This window comes from Equus quagga, chromosome 16 (genome assembly GCF_021613505.1).
Source record: "Equus quagga isolate Etosha38 chromosome 16, UCLA_HA_Equagga_1.0, whole genome shotgun sequence".
In the NCBI taxonomy this organism is placed as follows: Eukaryota; Metazoa; Chordata; class Mammalia; order Perissodactyla; family Equidae; genus Equus; species Equus quagga.
The window spans coordinates 54,202,293-54,218,654 of NC_060282.1; the positions used below are offsets into that span (position 1 = coordinate 54,202,293).

A 16,362-nucleotide genomic window follows, 5' to 3' on the forward strand; every position below is an offset into this window, starting at 1 on the left:
CCTTTATACTGTTTTTTTTTGTTTCAATTGCATTTATTTCTGCTCTAATTTTAATTATGTCCCTCCTTCTGCTGACTTTGGGCTTTGTTTGTTCTTCTTTTTCTGTTAGGTGTAGTTTGAGATTGCTTATCTGAGATTTTTCTTGTTAGTTAAGGTGAGACTTATTGCAATGGATTTCCCTCTTAGGAAAGCTTCTGCTGCATCCCATATGAGTTGGTATAGTGTGATTTCATTTTCATTTGTCTCCAGATATTTTTTTATTTCTCCTTTATTTTCTTCAATGACCCACTGGTTGTTCAGTAGCATGTGGTTTAGTCTCCACATCTTTGTTTCCTTCCCAGCTTTTATCTCGTAGTTGATTTCTAGTTTCATAGCATTATAGTTGGAAAAGATGCTTGCTATTATTTCAACCTTCCTAAATTTACCGAGGCTTGCCTTGCCTTGTTTCCCAACATATGGTCTATTCTTCAGAATGTTCCATGTGCACTTGAGAAGAATGTGTATTCTGCTATTTTTTGGATGGGGTGTTCTATATATATATATATATATATCATTAAGTCCATCTGGTCTAGATTTTCATTTAATTCCACTATTTCCTTGTTGACTTTCTGTCTGGATGATCTATCCATTGGTGTAAGCAGGGTGCTGAGGACCCCACAATTATCGTGGTGGTGTTAATATCTCCTTTTAGGTTTGTTAATAGTTGCTTTATGTACTTTGGTTCTCTTATGTTGGGTGCATAAATCTAAGTGTTATGTCTTCTTGGTGGAGTGTCCCTTTTATCATTATATACTGTCCCTCTTCCTCTTTTTTATCTTGAAGTCTACTGTGTCTGATATAAGTATGGCAACACCTGCTTTCTTTTGTTTGCATTAGTTTGGAGTATTGTCTTCCTTCCCTTCACTCTGAGCCTGGGTTTGTCTTTGGAACTGAGATGTGTTTCCTAGATAGAGACAGCATATTGTTGTGTCTTGGTTTTTAATCCATCTGGCCACTCTGTGTCTTTTGATTGGAGAATTTAGTCTATTTACATTTAGAGTGACTAGTGACATATGAAGGCTTAATGCTGCCATTTGATCACTCGTTTTCTGGATCTTCCGCATTTCCTTTGTTTCTTGTCCCGTGTATTTTGGACTATGAATTCAATTAGGTAGTTTTCTATACTGGTTTTCTTAGTTTTCTCCTTATTTATCATTTGTGTGTCTGTTCTAATTATTGGTTTAGTGGTTACCATGAAGTTTGTATTAAAAACCTTGTAGATGAGAAAGTCAATTTTCCGATAGCCTCTTATTTCCTTAGACTAAGCCAATTTCATCCCTTCCCTCTTCCCTTTCTACAGTGTTATTGTCACATCTTATTCCATTTTGCGTTGTGAGTTTGTGGTTAAATTGACAAACATTTATTTTTGGCATTGTCCTTCCCTTCATCTTTAATGTTATAATTATGTGCTAACGTGCTCTGATAGAGAGCTGCAACTTTCTGATTTTGTCTATCTATTTATCTCCTTGATTAGGGTTTTGTAACCCCTCTCTCTTTTTTCAGGTATGAGGGCCTTCTTGAGGATTTCCTGTAGGGGGTATCTTGCGATGAACTCCCTTAGCTTCTGTTTATCTGGGAAAGATTTTATTTGTCCGTCACATCTGAAGGATAGTTTTGGTGGACAGAATATTCTTGGCTGAAAATTTTTGTCTGTCAGAATTTTGAATATGTCATTCCACTCTGTCCTAGTCTGTAGGGTTTCTGCTGAGAAATCTGCTGAAAGCCTGACAGGGATTCCTTTGTAAGATATTTTCCTCTGCCTTACTGCCCTTAATATTCTTTCTTTGTTATTGAATTTTGCCAGCTTTACAACTATATGCCTTGGAGAAGATCTTTTTACATTGATATAGTTAGGAGATCTATTGGCTTCTTTCACTTGTATTTCCAGCTTGTTCCACAGGTTTTGAAAGTTCTCAGCTATTATTTCTTTGAACAACCTATCTGCCCCATTCTCCTTCTCTTCTCCCTCTGGAATATCTATAATCCTTATGTTGCATTTCCTAATTGAGTCGGAAATTTCTCAGATAATTTCATTTCTTTTTACTCCTAGTTCTCTCTCCTCCTCCATCTGAAGAATTTCTACATTTCTGTCCTCAAGGCTGCTGATTCGTTCCTCCATAACATCAGTTCTACTGTTCAGGGAGTCCAGATTTTTCTTTATCTCACCCATTGTGTTTTTCATCTCCAACATTTCTGATTCGTTCTTCTTTATAGTTTCAATCTCTTTCATGGAGAACGCCCTCTGTTCATTAAATTTGTTCCTGATTTCATTCAATTGTCTATATGTATTTTCTTTTAACTCATTGAAATTTTTTATGATAGCTATTTTGAATTTTCTGTCATTTATAAATTTCTGTGCCTTCAAGGTTGATTTCTGAGTACTTGTCATTTTCCTTCTGGTCTGGAGATTTAACATTTCTTCACACTGCTTGACAGCAAGGAGTTGTGCCTCTGCACAGAGACAGTATCTGGTCACAGCTTCCACCTGCCACCACTAGTGGGAGGGGGAAGGAACTGTGTAATCTGAGCCCACCAGGATCCCTGTCAGCTGTGCCTGTCTGAGCCTAGGCCACTCCTTGTGATCACAGAGGCCCTGTGGGGTTTCCCACCAAAGGAGAAAGCAATCACGTGGAGGCTTTGGGCTGCTCCCACCTGCTCTGACAGCCCTGCCCAGATGTGCTCCCAACTTTGGGACCACAGCAGTACTATGGGCGTTCGCAGCACCTGGGAGCTCCTTCACCCTGACTCACAGCTCTGCCACTGTATGGTCCTAGGTTGTACCACCTACTGTGCTCGGTGGGCAGGGCCTCCCCACTGGGTCCAAGCCTGAGCTGCTCCCTGTGGACTACATAGCCCTGTGGACTCTCCCACTGGATCAGAAAGTGATCCCGTGGCAGCTCGGGGCTGCCATCATCTGTTTCCACAGTCACACTCTGGCGCACGCCCACACTTGGGGCCACAGCAGTGCTATGAGTGCTTCAGCCAGGAGAGCAGTCACATGCACGTACTGGGCTGCCTAGGAGCTGGAGAGCACTCACCTATCTCCTCCACCTTCCCAGGGGTAGTCCATCCACCTTCATGTATAGCAGCACAGGTCTCTCAGGCATCCTGATGTGTTGTGTGGGTATCCTCTGCTTATGAATGAATGTCCATTTAGCTGTAGTTTGAAGGGGGGGAGACAATGGAAACAGCTCACTCTGCCACATTGCTGATGTCACTCTTGGGTCTTGTTTTTTAACGGATGTAGCCATTCTGTGTCTTTTGATTGGTGAATTCAGCCCATTTACATTTAGAGAGATTACTGATATATGAGGGCTTAATACAGCCATTTTATCTCGTTTTGTGGTTGTTCTATATTTCTATTGTTTCTTTGCCTTTGTGATTCTCACTGCCATTTTAGTTTGGTGGTTTTCTCAATTTTACCTTTATTTATGATTTGTGACTCAGTTCTGTCTGTATTGCAGTTACCACAAGGTTTATATAAAAGATCTCATAGATGAGATAGTCCACTTTCTGATAGACTCTTATCTCCACTAGCCTAAGCAGGTTCCAACCCCTTGCTCTTCCCCTTCTATGTTTTCGTTGTCACCAATTATTCCTTTTTGTGTTGTGTTTGTGACTAAACTGAAGTGTTTATAGTTATTTTTGATGCTTTCCTTCCCTTTATCTTTTATGTTATAACTTAACGTTTGCTAGCCTACTCTAATAGAAAGCTGTAATTTTCTGATTTTGTCTGTCTAATTATCTCCTTGTTCAAAGCTTTGAAAACATTTGCCTTTTTGTTTCAGGTAAGAGGGCTCCCTTTATCACTTCTTGTAAGGCAGGTCTAGTAGCGATGAACTCCCTCAGCTTTCACTTATCTGCAAAGTCTTTATTTCTCCTTCATATCTGAAGGATAATTTCACTGAATAGAGTATTCTTGGCTGATAGTTTTTGTCTTTGAGTATTTTCAGTATTTAACTGCATTCTCGCCTAGCCTATAAGGTTTTGGTCGAGAAACCTGCTGAAAGCCTGATGGGGGTTCCTTTGTAGGTTATTTTCTTCTCTCTTGCTGTCCTTAATATTTTTTCTTTGTCACTGACAGTTTTAATATTATATTTCTTGGAGAAGGTCTTCTTGCACTGATGTAATTAGGAGTTCTACTGGCTTCACCTACATATATGTCCAGTTCCTTCCTCAGGTTTGGGAAGCTCTCAGCTATTATTTCTTTGAAGAAGTTTTATGCTTCTTTCTCCCTCACTTCTCCTTTTGGGATACTTATAATCCTTATGTCACTTTTCCTAATTCAGTCGAATATTTCTCTAAGAATTTTTTCATTTGTAAAAAATCTGAGTTCTCTTTCCTCTTCAAGCTGAAGCATTTTTAGCTTTCTATCTTTGAGGTCATTCATTCTCTCCTCTATAAGGTCTGCTCTATATTTTATCTCATTAATTGTGTTCTTCATATCCAGAATTTGTTTGGTTTTTCTTTTTTAGAGCTTCAATCTCTTTGGTGAAGTAGTCCTGTTCATTAATTTTATTCCTGAGCTCACTGAACTGTCTTTCTGAGTTTTCTTGTTACTTGCTGAGTTTCTTTATGGCAGCTCTTTTGAATTCTCTGTCAGTCAGATTGTAGCCTTCTGTGACTTCAGGTTTTGTTTCTGAAGAGTTGTCATTTTCCTTCTGTTCTGCAGTGTAACTGTAGTTCTTCATGGTGTTTGATGAATTGATCCTCTGTCAGGGCATCTGTGGTAGTACTCACCTTTTCTTATTTGGAAACTTTGGTTCCAGTCACTTGTGTCTCACATTCCTCCAGTGGCTCTCCGTCAGCTCAGATGCTGCTTTCCACTGCACCACCTGTGCTGCTGTTCCCAGGTTGTCTTGGGGTGTTGGTTGTACTGCTGGCAGGGGTGCTGGGTTCACAGGTGTTACTGTCACTGGTGGGGGCCTGGGAACTCAGGGACTTATACATAGCCCCCCTGCTGGTGGAGCTGGTGTTGGAGTTGCCCCCTGGGGGCTGGGTCACTGGTTCTGCTGTGGTTCCTGTTGCCTCTGGTCACAGATTCCCCCCGCCATTGTTTGGCTGGGGGCAAAGGAGAGGCTGTTTTTTCTGTTCCTGCCCCATCTGCTCATAGTTATGTCAGTCAGTGACTCTGTGTTCACACACGCTGGGCTGAAGCTGCTGTGCAGGGTACCTTTGAATGGGCTGAGTCACTGCCACTCGGCAAGGAGTGTTCATGCAGACGGGGCCAGTGGGGTAGGGTGGTAGCTCCCACGGGCCAGACTACCTTGGCCACTATGTGAGGATCCCCCTCCTGGATCACTGCTGCCAGGAAGGGAAACGGGGCCACTCTCCTAGTTCCACTACTCTCTGGGGGCCCATCCCACCCACATTTAGACGTATCACTGCATGGATCTCTCAGGCATCCTGTTATGCTTTGTAGGAAATGCTCTGTTGCTTAATAGATGTCTGTTTATTTGTAACTTAGAGGGGAGACACAAAGGGAATAACTTACTCTGCCATGATGCTGACCTCACTCTTCGACTCAGATTTGATGTTTTTACCCCACAAAAAGTTGTACCAAAAACACTAGTAATGCAACATTTCATAAAAGAATCCATAAAAGAGCTAAAAGCCATTAGCTCTTAGCTGGCTTTGTAGTTTTTAGAGCTAGCTGTTTTTCATCCCCAGTGCTCTTCATCCATTTGGTTCCTTGAGGTTGAAAGAGCATTCTGCTCCGTCTCTCAGACTTTCTCCCAAGTCACTCATACCTGTTCTGCAAATGTTGATGCTGGGTTTGCTGTTCTGCCTGTGAATGTACATCCCAACAGCCATCTGGCCAACAATATGTGCAACTCATTTTGCTTCCTGAAATGTTAAAATATGAAAACTAGACACCCTACAAATCAATGGAACAGCATTCCCCAGGAAAACAGAAAGCCCCAGAGCATGTCCCTCATTGTGTAACCCAAAGGAAGAAACAAGCATGGAATCTCACGGTACCATTATATTTCTTAAATATACAATGAAGTAAAAGCTTCCAGTCACAATTTTTCCATTTAAAGTTGACAGACATTAGACTTGGCCGTGGAAAATAAAATAGTATTAACTTTTCTTCCGGCAACAAACAGATACATCTTTTTAATTTAACCCAGTAGCTTATAAATACATAAGTTCAACAAAACCTATGCAATTATAAAAGATTTTAATGATTCACTTCTGATGTTACAATTCTATATTCTTTTTATTTAGAGGCAACTGAAAACAGTAAAACATTTGTAATTGTCAGAGAATGAAGCTAATATTGACTTTAAATGTACTATTTATCAAGAATTTCTACAGGTACGACATTTTTGTGAGTGAATGAAGTCTTACATCCCATATCTGCAAATCCCCAAATCAAAAACCTTTGAAAACTCAAAGATTTCTCATAGGTTTTCAATAAACTCATTTGGCAGCAACACTTAATCTCAAGAGATATAAAGCTATTTATGTTCTATTTATCCCAGTTAATGTGAGAGTACTGCATTTCACTATAGAAATGTTAATGTCTGATTACTGGGAACAGCCCAGACCTTGCCGAAGATATTATGTAATATACGATGGATGTATATTATTTTTATAAAATCTGAAAAATTTGGAATTCTCAAACACATAAGATTCTAATGCTTTTTTTTTTTTTTTGTGACGGTCACCTCTCCATTATCTCTAAAGGTTTTGATGAAGAGATTGTGGACCTGTATCCTACATCAACCATGGACATTTTTCTTCTACCCATGTCTCCACGGACTTTGTGATCCATTTCTGACCTACATTCAATTAGAAAGGAAGATAAAAATCACACTTCTAGGAGTCCCTTAAAAAGCAGCATCTCCTTAGGCTTACATAATGCCGTCTGTCACATATAAAGTTGATTTTTCTAACACATCACCAATCTGGCATAAGGTTTAAGTTGTTTTCCAAGTAGAAGCAATAGATTTGCATTAATTTCATCACACTCTCCCTTTTCACTCATTTCTTTGGTGCAACTAGGGTTAGAGATACAGGTTATGGAAGGAAGAAAAAGCTAAATAATACTTACGGAATAAAACTGTGACCTTTCTCATAATTACACTGTGTTCTAACCAAATAGATGAACATTTCAATCAAAGTTCTTTAAGAAACAAACTATGATGATCTGAATGAGTGAAAAAGGCAAAAAGCAGATGACCATATATTAATTCAGTGAAAAAAACTTCTTTGGGTGTTACCATGTGCCAAGTATTGTGTTAAATACTTTGCATGTATTATCTCATTTCATCTTCACAATAAATCCTATGGGAACAGGCAATCTTATTATCCCCGTTTCACAGATGAGAAAATTAAAGCCCAGATAAATTAAGAAACTTGCACAAGGTCACATGAGTACTAACTAGAAAAGGTGAGATCTACGCAGTTCTGTCAAATTATACCCTATTGCCTCTCAACAAATACTCATTAACACTCTGTGCCAAGCTCTGCTCAATGCTGACTGAGGATAAAGCAGTGAGCAGGAAAGAAACCTTTTCTGACTTCAGGGAATTTAAAAATAAACAGAAATCTTTGAGCATGTACTTCAAACTCTCAATTATACAAAGAAAGAAACAAATTCAGAAAAGGAAAGTGACTTGCCCAAGGTCATACTGATGGATAATATAAAAGGACAAGCACTATAGTCTCCTGACCCTTACATACTGCTCTTTCCATTCCAGAGGTCCACTGGTGGCAGTTCTGCTCTGTGAACTCAGGTGAATAGCATTACCAAACAAGAAACTATAGTCTATCCTTTCTCAATCATTATCTGCCTGTAAAGGTCAAGTCTATTAGATTGCAGCATCTCCTACAGATAATGATGCAAGAGAAAGAAAGATTTTACCTTAACTTCCAGAGTCCAATTTAGTTCACAGTCCTGGCTGAAAAATAAATAACAGCTATCACACTACTTTATTACATCATTGGTACTCCTGTCAACAGAAATAAATACTTTTACAAAATATGGTATTCAAACTTGTACTGAGCACCCAGTATATACAAGACTGCATAGGATACAAACATCCTTCTCCTCAAGGAGATGTAAAAAGGAGAGAGCAACAAGAATATACAGTTAAGAACATGGGCTCTATATATGACAGATCTAAAATCCATGCATTGTCATTTCCTAATTATAAGATCTTGGGAATGTTATTTGTCCTTTTCAAGCTTCAGCTTCTTTTCAAGTAGGTGAGCACAATATATCAAGCTTGAGTAGTTAAAATGGTCAAATGATGTAATATAACACATATTAAGTATCAAAATAGAGTGACTGATACAGAGGACATGGTTGATAAATAAGTGGTACAAAGATATAAAAAGAATTACCTATTTCTACCATAACAATATTCTCAAAGAGCCATAAGCCAGCATTTTAAAGTGAGCAATTACTTAAGCTCAATTAACCCAAACACTTCCTAGTAAGAATTAGTATGAGATTTCAAGGTTTAAAAAATTAAGATGATATTTATTTTTTATTTTTATTTATTTATTTATTTAAGATTGGCCCTGAGTTAACATTTATTGCCAATCTTTTTCTTTTTCTTCCTCTTCCTCTCCCCAAAGCCCCCCAGTACACAGCTGTATATTCTAGTTGTAGGTCCTTTCTATGTGCAACACTGCCTCAGCATGGCTTGATAAGCAGCGCTAGGTCTGCACCCAGGATCCAAAATGGCGAAACCCTGGGGTGTGGAAGCAGAGCACGTGAACTTAACAACTCAGGCATGGGGCCAGCCCCACTATTTATGTTTTAAAAAAGGAAACACTACACTGTAAATATTTGAGTTACAGCTCAGCAATATTACTATAAACTAGAAATTATAATTTTACTATGTCATCTCAAATCTGTAGTTATTTCACACCAAAAGCAAAAGTTAGAAAAGAAAAAATATATAAATTCAACTTCATCAAAATTAAAAGCTTTTGTACTTCAAAAGACTATCATTAAGAGTGAAAAGACAACCCATAGAATGGGAGACAATATATGCAAATCCTGTGTCTGATAAGGGTTTAGTATTCGGAATACAAAGAATTCTTACAATTCAATAATACAAACACTCAACTGAAAAATGGGCAAGGGATCTGAACATACATTTCTCTAAAGATATACAAACAGTCAACAAGCAATGAAAAAATGTTCATCATCATAAGTCATCAGAGAAATGCACATCAAAACCACAACAAGATACCACTTTACAGCCACTACAATGGCTATAATCAAAAACAACAATAACAAGTGTGGATGAAGATGCAGTGAAACTGGAACCCTCATACGCTGATGAAAATGTAAAATGGTGCAGCGACTTTGAAAAGCAGTCTAGTAGTTCCTCAAAAAGTTAAACGTAGTTATCAAATGACCCAGCAATTCTACTGCTAGGTATACACCCAACAGAAATAAAAACATATGCCCACACAAAATCTTGCACAAAAATGTTCTTAGCAGCATTACTCACAATAGCCAAAAAGTGGAAACACCCCATCAAATGATGAATGAATAAACAAAATGTGGTATATACACCAGAAGAGTGGAATACTATTTAGCAATACAAAGGAATGAAGCACTAACACATGCTATAACATGGATGAACCCTGAAAACACTAAGTGAAAGAAGTCAGTCACAAAAGACCATATACTGTATGATTCCACTTACATGAAATGTCTGGCATCCATGGAGACATCATGTAGATTAGTGGTTGGGGGAGAGGGATGATGACTACTTAATGGGTATGGGTTTCTTTTTGGAGTGACGAAAATCTCATAACACTAGATAGTGGTGATAGTTGCACAAATCTGTGAATATACTGAACTGTACACTTTAAAAGGGTGAATTTTATTGTATATATCAAGCTGTAATAAAAAATCGTGTAGTCATTCTAAATTTTTATTTATGCTAATCAATCTAATTCCAATATGGAAACCAGAAGTTTTTTTTTTCAATCCACGTATGATAAGACTTAGAAATGTACACATTTCATGTATCCCAGCTCCTAGGAAATTTTAACATCTAATTTCGATTTCTCTCCCTGCAATTTAATTCCACTCAGCCATGAGTCTTCAATGAAAAAAAATAAACAAACCTCAACACCACTAACAAAATCTCTCCATGAACTTGAAAATCCTAAGTTGTTCTTACCTCATTCCTCCTTCTACAGTCTAGTGTCATAAATACTTATAAAAACAATTCAGAAGGTTTCTTTGGCCCTTACCGTATCTTAGGCACTGGCAAGAATTTTATATTCATTTAAGCTTTACTAAATTATCTCCAATTTACCACCAAGAAAAACATTTTAGAGATGTTAAGGAACTTGCCTAAGATCACACAGCTAAAGTTCAGATAGCCAGAATGTGAACCCAGATCAGGAGTAAGATTTGCTTATTGACATCAAGTCAAAATGACAAGAAAAAACCTAAGTAAAAACAGCTAATATCTGAAAAGTTGGAACTAACTTATGTGGTCCATCGTGGCCTCCTAGCGGGCACTTGTAAAACTATTAATACTATTTAAGATCAAATATACACATGGGGCAACATTCTGGGTAGTACTAGGGTCAGGTATATTGACTGGGTATTTCAGGAAACCTGTCTGCCCCAGAAGAACCAATACTCTTACTTCCTGGTCTTAGATTCATTTAATTGCACCCACGCAAGGTTCAAAAACAGACGCCAGGGTCTTCTTAGACACACACTAGATGAACACAGTAGTACTGGATTTGGAACAAAATAGACTGAAATTCACATCTTCATTTGGCCACTTTCTAGCTATTTGGCTTAGAACAATTCATTTAACATTCTAAATACTTAATTTCCTCATTTTTTGAATGGGAATAATACTTATCTTGCAAAAATGTCCAAGGAATAGATGAGATAAGGTAGGTTAAGTACTTAGCAGAATGCCTGGCTCAGAGTAATAGCTCAATAAATGGTAGCTGTTTTTATTATTTCTGAAATGTGACACCTACAGTTTTATTAAAACAAAACAATATCCAATAACAACACTTAAATTTGTCAATTCAGAGAATAACTATCATTTTTCAAGCAAAGTTTACTTTTTCATAGTATAAAAATATGAAAAATAGCTCAGAGAATCTAGAAACCACAAAAAAGAGAGAAATAAATCTACCATGATCCTACAACCCCCAGAATAATTTCTGCTAAATGACTGAACATTTAAAAAGCTATTTGTTGGGTTGACAATGTGCTTTGGGGAGGCCGGGAGGGCAGTCATTTGGATCATTTCCCTTTCTCTTTATTTTATTTGCCTATTTGAATTTCTATAAGACAGACAATAAAAGAGAGAAGGGAAAAAAAAAGGAAAAGGGCCAGTCAATTTGACCTTTCTTTTGGGGGGGTAAGTTTTCATATTGGTAAAGTTTTTAACTATTAGATCAAGATTTGAGGATTATCTGTTGAGTTTATCCTCGTTCTCCTCCAGATTTATGACTAAGGAAAATGCATTTATAATTTGAGAACTGCAGATAAATACAAACTGGTCTTCTCCATACTGGCCCACTAAGGAATTACGCATTTTTTAGGAAACATCTATTACATGGAAAGGAAACAAACAAGCAAAAACAAACATCTAATACATTAGATGATTAAAGGATACACATCATAGCCCGAGTTAGAGGAAAATATCACCCCACAAATGGCCTTTTTCCCTCAGAGCTTCTACTGTGGGCGTCTAGGGATCTCCAGGCAAAGTAAAAAACTTTTCAGTTTAAACAAAATAACAGAAATGTTCAGCCTATCAAATATTCAGAACACATCACTTGGAGTGGAGGATGAAAAGGCTGTATCAATAGCAAAAAGAAATGGCATGGGTAACATCTGGAATAGAAAACAAACAGGAAATACTTTAAAAGGTCAAAATTGCAAATATAGATTAACAGGGTATGAAATTAGATGCTGGGTGATGCACCTGTTAAAGGAAAAGAGGAACAGGCTATGTCCGAAGTTTTATGAATTTAGTGTTAAAGACTACTTTCCACTCTGGCATGTGGTCTAGTAGAAAACCTGGGTCCTGGCTTAATTCAAATTGCACAGAATTTAACTGAAGTAGGTGAACTACTCAATCTAACTCAATTTCTTTTTTTTGTTTTGTTTTGTTTTGTTTTTAGGAAGATTAGCCCTGAGCTAACTGCTGCCACTCCTCCTCTTTTTTCACTGAGGAAAACTGGCCCTGAGCTAACATCCATGCCCGTCTTCCTCTTGACTCAATTTCTTATTCTGTGCAATGGATACACCACAGCAGTGTTGTCAATCTCAAAAGAATTTTGCAGATGCTTTGTAACTCTAAAGTGCTGTACAAATCAGAGCATTCCTTTCCTCCCTAACACCAGTTTGATAGGGAATTTATTTTATAAAGGAGAATACGTTATTTCAGGTGCTGTGGACACTGAAAATGTGCTCAGCATGGTGGAATAAATTCAGGTGAAGATAATCATGGAACTTTAAGTGCAACACATGACTGTGAAGCAAGGGATTGACAGTGGCACACACAGGAGGACAAAAATGCAGAAACTGAAGACAGACCTCATAGAAACCACAAGAGAACACGTTCACATAAACACTTATCCCTAACAAGATAACACCACTGGTACTAACCGTAAACCACTTGGAGAGGACCAAGCAATGACATTTGTCCAAACCCATCGACCAGCACATCCTAGTTAGGGTGTGTGCTTTAGTCATAGCTCTGCTGTACACTACCACCTCACAAGATCCACTTTTTTAAAAACGTTTAGCAACTTGTCAAGTACGCTGGCTTATTTTACCTTTTCAACTGCTAAACAAACATACAGCGTAACCGAGATAATCAAGCGAACGTTTAGTCGTCTTCAAAAATAAGATCCAGGAATTTTACATTCTAATTTATGAGCCTGATGTCTAAAATAGACCACAAACCTCTATTTGATATTATTTCCAGTTGTTAAACAACGACCACGGAAAGGAGAATGAAGGCTTGCAACAGTGAGAGCTTTCTACACTCTTCAATTCTTAAGCCAAATTAGCGAGGATGTACTACCACGAAAGTTTAAAATAAAAGGAGAGAACGCCTCGTCAGGCTTGTTACCGTGGACTAACAACGAGGGACTTGGCAGCACCACGAATGGGTCCTAACGGCTGTGGCCGCGGGAGCGCACTGCCACCCCCGGCCGCCCTCCCCGGCCGCCCTCCCAGGCCGCGGGCGCGATCCGCCGCAGCTGCCCGCGCGGGGAGGGCTGGCACGGGCGGGCTGGGCCCCCTGGAGCCCAGCGCTTCTGGCCCCCGCCCGCCGCTCGGCCTCCCTGCCGGCCCGCGCCGCCCGCCGCGCTCACCGCGTTCTTCTTCTGCACCATCTTGTCCATCTTCTTGGCAATGCGGACCACCTCGTCCTCCATGGCTGCGGCAGGTCGTCCCCGCACCCAGCCCGTTTGGGACGGGGCGAGGGCGAAGCTGGGGCGAAAGGGACGGCAGGACGGTAGCCCACCACAGCAGGCCCGGCCTAGGCCCTTCCTCACAAACCGAGTCCGCGGCGGCAGCAGCGGCGGCGGCGGCGGCGGCGGCGTCAGCGGCTCCTCCCCCGCAGGCAGCGCCAATCGAGCTCCGCGCGCGCCGTGCAGGCGCTACCAATCGACAGCAGATCGCTGGGAAGAAGTGAGCCAAGGCTCGCGGCAGGCGGGCGTCGGCCCCAGTGCTGTCAATGGGGCCACGAGCCAGATCAGCAGCAGGGCTTCCTGTCCGGCAGTCGTGAAAGCCGGCGGGAGGCAAGGCCGAGTTTTGCCGCGCGTTCGCCTTGGGCCCCGCCTCCGCACAAGGTGGAGGTTCTCCCCCGGGACGGCCCGGAGCTTTAGAACTTAGAGAGGTCTGCCGAGCTCTGAACTGAGGCGGGTTTAGAGAATGGAACGTTGGCAGTTTTTAAAGTCAGTCGCAACCCAAGCATTTGCTCCAAGGTAGACGGCTGCCGAGAAAAACAGAACCCCCTCCCCCATCCTCCCAAAGAGCTCCTTGTAATATGGATTTGATCGTTTTAAGCGTTTCCTTTTTTAAAGTCAAATCGTTTGTAAGCGCCTTAAGGACCGATCCTGTTTGTTTCCTGACTCGGAATGTTGGACATAGTACTTTGAATATAGAAACTGAATAATAGTTGACAGAAACGTTCTCAAAGAAATAAGCCCTCTCACCTGCTTCTGAAGATCAGTGAGGAAGTTGACATCCTTGAGAGTTATGACTTACAACACAAAACCAAGGTCGAAAATTGCAATAGCTGTTACTAACAATGGAGAGTGTAAGGTCCTTCCATTGGTCTTTGCCCAATTACACCTTTTACTACCAACTCATGCTATTTGCAGACATATCCCTACACCAGATTTAACTCTCATTAATCAAAATTCACCACCTAATAATATTTTTCCTATACTGAGATGACAGGTTTTTCCTAGTTCTAGCTCTGTTATTTGGGGGTAAGAATAATTTGGACCATTTCCCTTTCTCATTTATTTCATTTTTAAATCGCCTTTTTATTATTGATTCCCAGCCTGAATTGTATTGAGAATATATGATTAGGAAGTTACTGCTTCTAAGGTATTCGTTGAGTCTTGTTTTGTCAATTTTATAAATATTCTGTGTGTCCTGAGAAAAAGCTTATATTCTGTAATGGCGAATAGGTGGTTCTATATAGGACTATTAGCCAGAAGCTAATTTTATTGTTCAGATACTTATATCCCACTTCGTTGTGTGCTTGATACATCAGTTAATGAGTATGTAAAAAAACCTCCATTTATGTTTATGGATTTGTATATTCACTCTAATAATCGTCATTTTTGCTTTTCCCGAAGAATCAGCTTTTTTTTTTTTTTACTATGGTAAAATACGCATAACATTGTCAAATGACAAAATTAAAACAATTTAGTAATGAATTTAATGTCTTTTATTCAAGAGAAAACAATCCATGGATTGGAAGAGTCCAGTACTTCACAAGCAGTGGAGCACTCTTCCCCTGGGATTTGGGGCAAGAGCAGTTTATAGAACCTTAGAAGAAGCAACCCGGATACAAGGCATGAGTGGCTAGGAGGTGGGGGATTTCCATACAAGGCTAGCAGGTCCTTTTTCTAGGGTAAGGTAAGCTAGCTAAAGCTAAATTGGAGGATTGTGACGGGTGCATGTTAGGTTTCCTTGACAGGTGTTTCCCATAACTGCAGACTGACTTAGGTTTAGATTTGTTATGTGAGCAGGGCCTCTGGGGCGGCCTCCATTTTGTGGGCTCCAATATACAAATTAACTTTATCAACGTAAAATTTACCATTTTAACTAGTTTAAAATGTACAGTTCAGTAGCATTTAGTACAATCAAAATGTTGTGCAACCATCTACCTAGTTCCAAAAAGATTTCCAAAAATTTTCGTCACCTTAAAAAGAAACCCTGTACCCTTTAGGTGGTTATTCCTGATTCCTCATCCCCTCAACCTTTGGCAGCCACTAATCTGCTTTCTATCTCTATAGACTTGAATATTCTGATCATTTCATATAAGTAGAATCATACAATATGTGACCTTTTATGACTGGCTTCTTTCACTTAGCATAATGTTTTCAAGGTTTATCTATGTTGTAGCATGTATCAGTATTTCATTCTATTTTTTTGGCTGAATAATACTGCATTGTATGGATATACCACATTTATTTATTAATTCACCAATTGATGGACACGTGGATTGTTTCCACTTACCTTTCACTATTCCATGTTTTCACTCTTGTGAATAGGGCTGCTGTGAATATTTGTGTACAAAGTTTTGTGTGAACATCTATTTTCAATTTTTTTCATTATGTACCTAGGAGTGGGTTGCTAGGTCATATGACACTTATTTAATTTTGAGGAACTGCCAATCTGTTTTCCACAGCAACTACATCATTTTACCTTCCCACCAGAAATGTACTAGGGTTCCAATTTCTCCACATCCTTGCCAACACTTGTTTTTACCCATACATTTATTCTAACCATCCTAGTGAATATGAAGTGATATCTCATTGTGGTTTTAATTTGCATTTCTCTAGTGACTAATTGTGTTGAGCACACTTTAATGTGCTTGTTGGCCTTTTATACATCTGGAGAAATGTCTAAATCCTTTGCCTAAGCTTTAACCTGGTTGTCTTTTTATTGTTGGATTTTATAGGAGTTCTTTGTATGTTCTGGATATTAGACTCTTATCACATATGATTTGCAAGTATTGTTTCTTATCCTGTGGATTGTCTTTTCACCTCTTGATAGTGATCTTTGATGTGCAAACCTATTTAATTTTATGGAAGTCCAATTTATCTGTT

At 39.4% G+C, this 16,362-nt stretch overlaps 1 protein-coding gene across 2 annotated transcripts in view; it reads right to left on the minus strand.

The window, feature by feature from the left end:
• Positions 1-13,607, minus strand: part of TCEA1 (transcription elongation factor A1) — a 46,386-nt gene extending 32,779 nt beyond the window's left edge. Inside the window, exons 1-2 of one of the 2 annotated variants that reach the window (XM_046642309.1) lie at positions 13,384-13,606; positions 7,913-7,949 (exon numbers count right to left, since the gene is read on the minus strand). Coding sequence is in view for 1 of the 2 variants with exons in the window: in XM_046642308.1 (XP_046498264.1) it covers positions 13,384-13,446 (63 nt within the window). In the remaining variant the exon portion in view is untranslated. Of the gene's footprint in view, positions 1-7,912; positions 7,950-13,383 lie in introns of both variants that reach the window. The other variant, XM_046642308.1, reaches the window with a different exon arrangement.
• Positions 13,608-16,362: the final 2,755 nt, after the last annotated feature.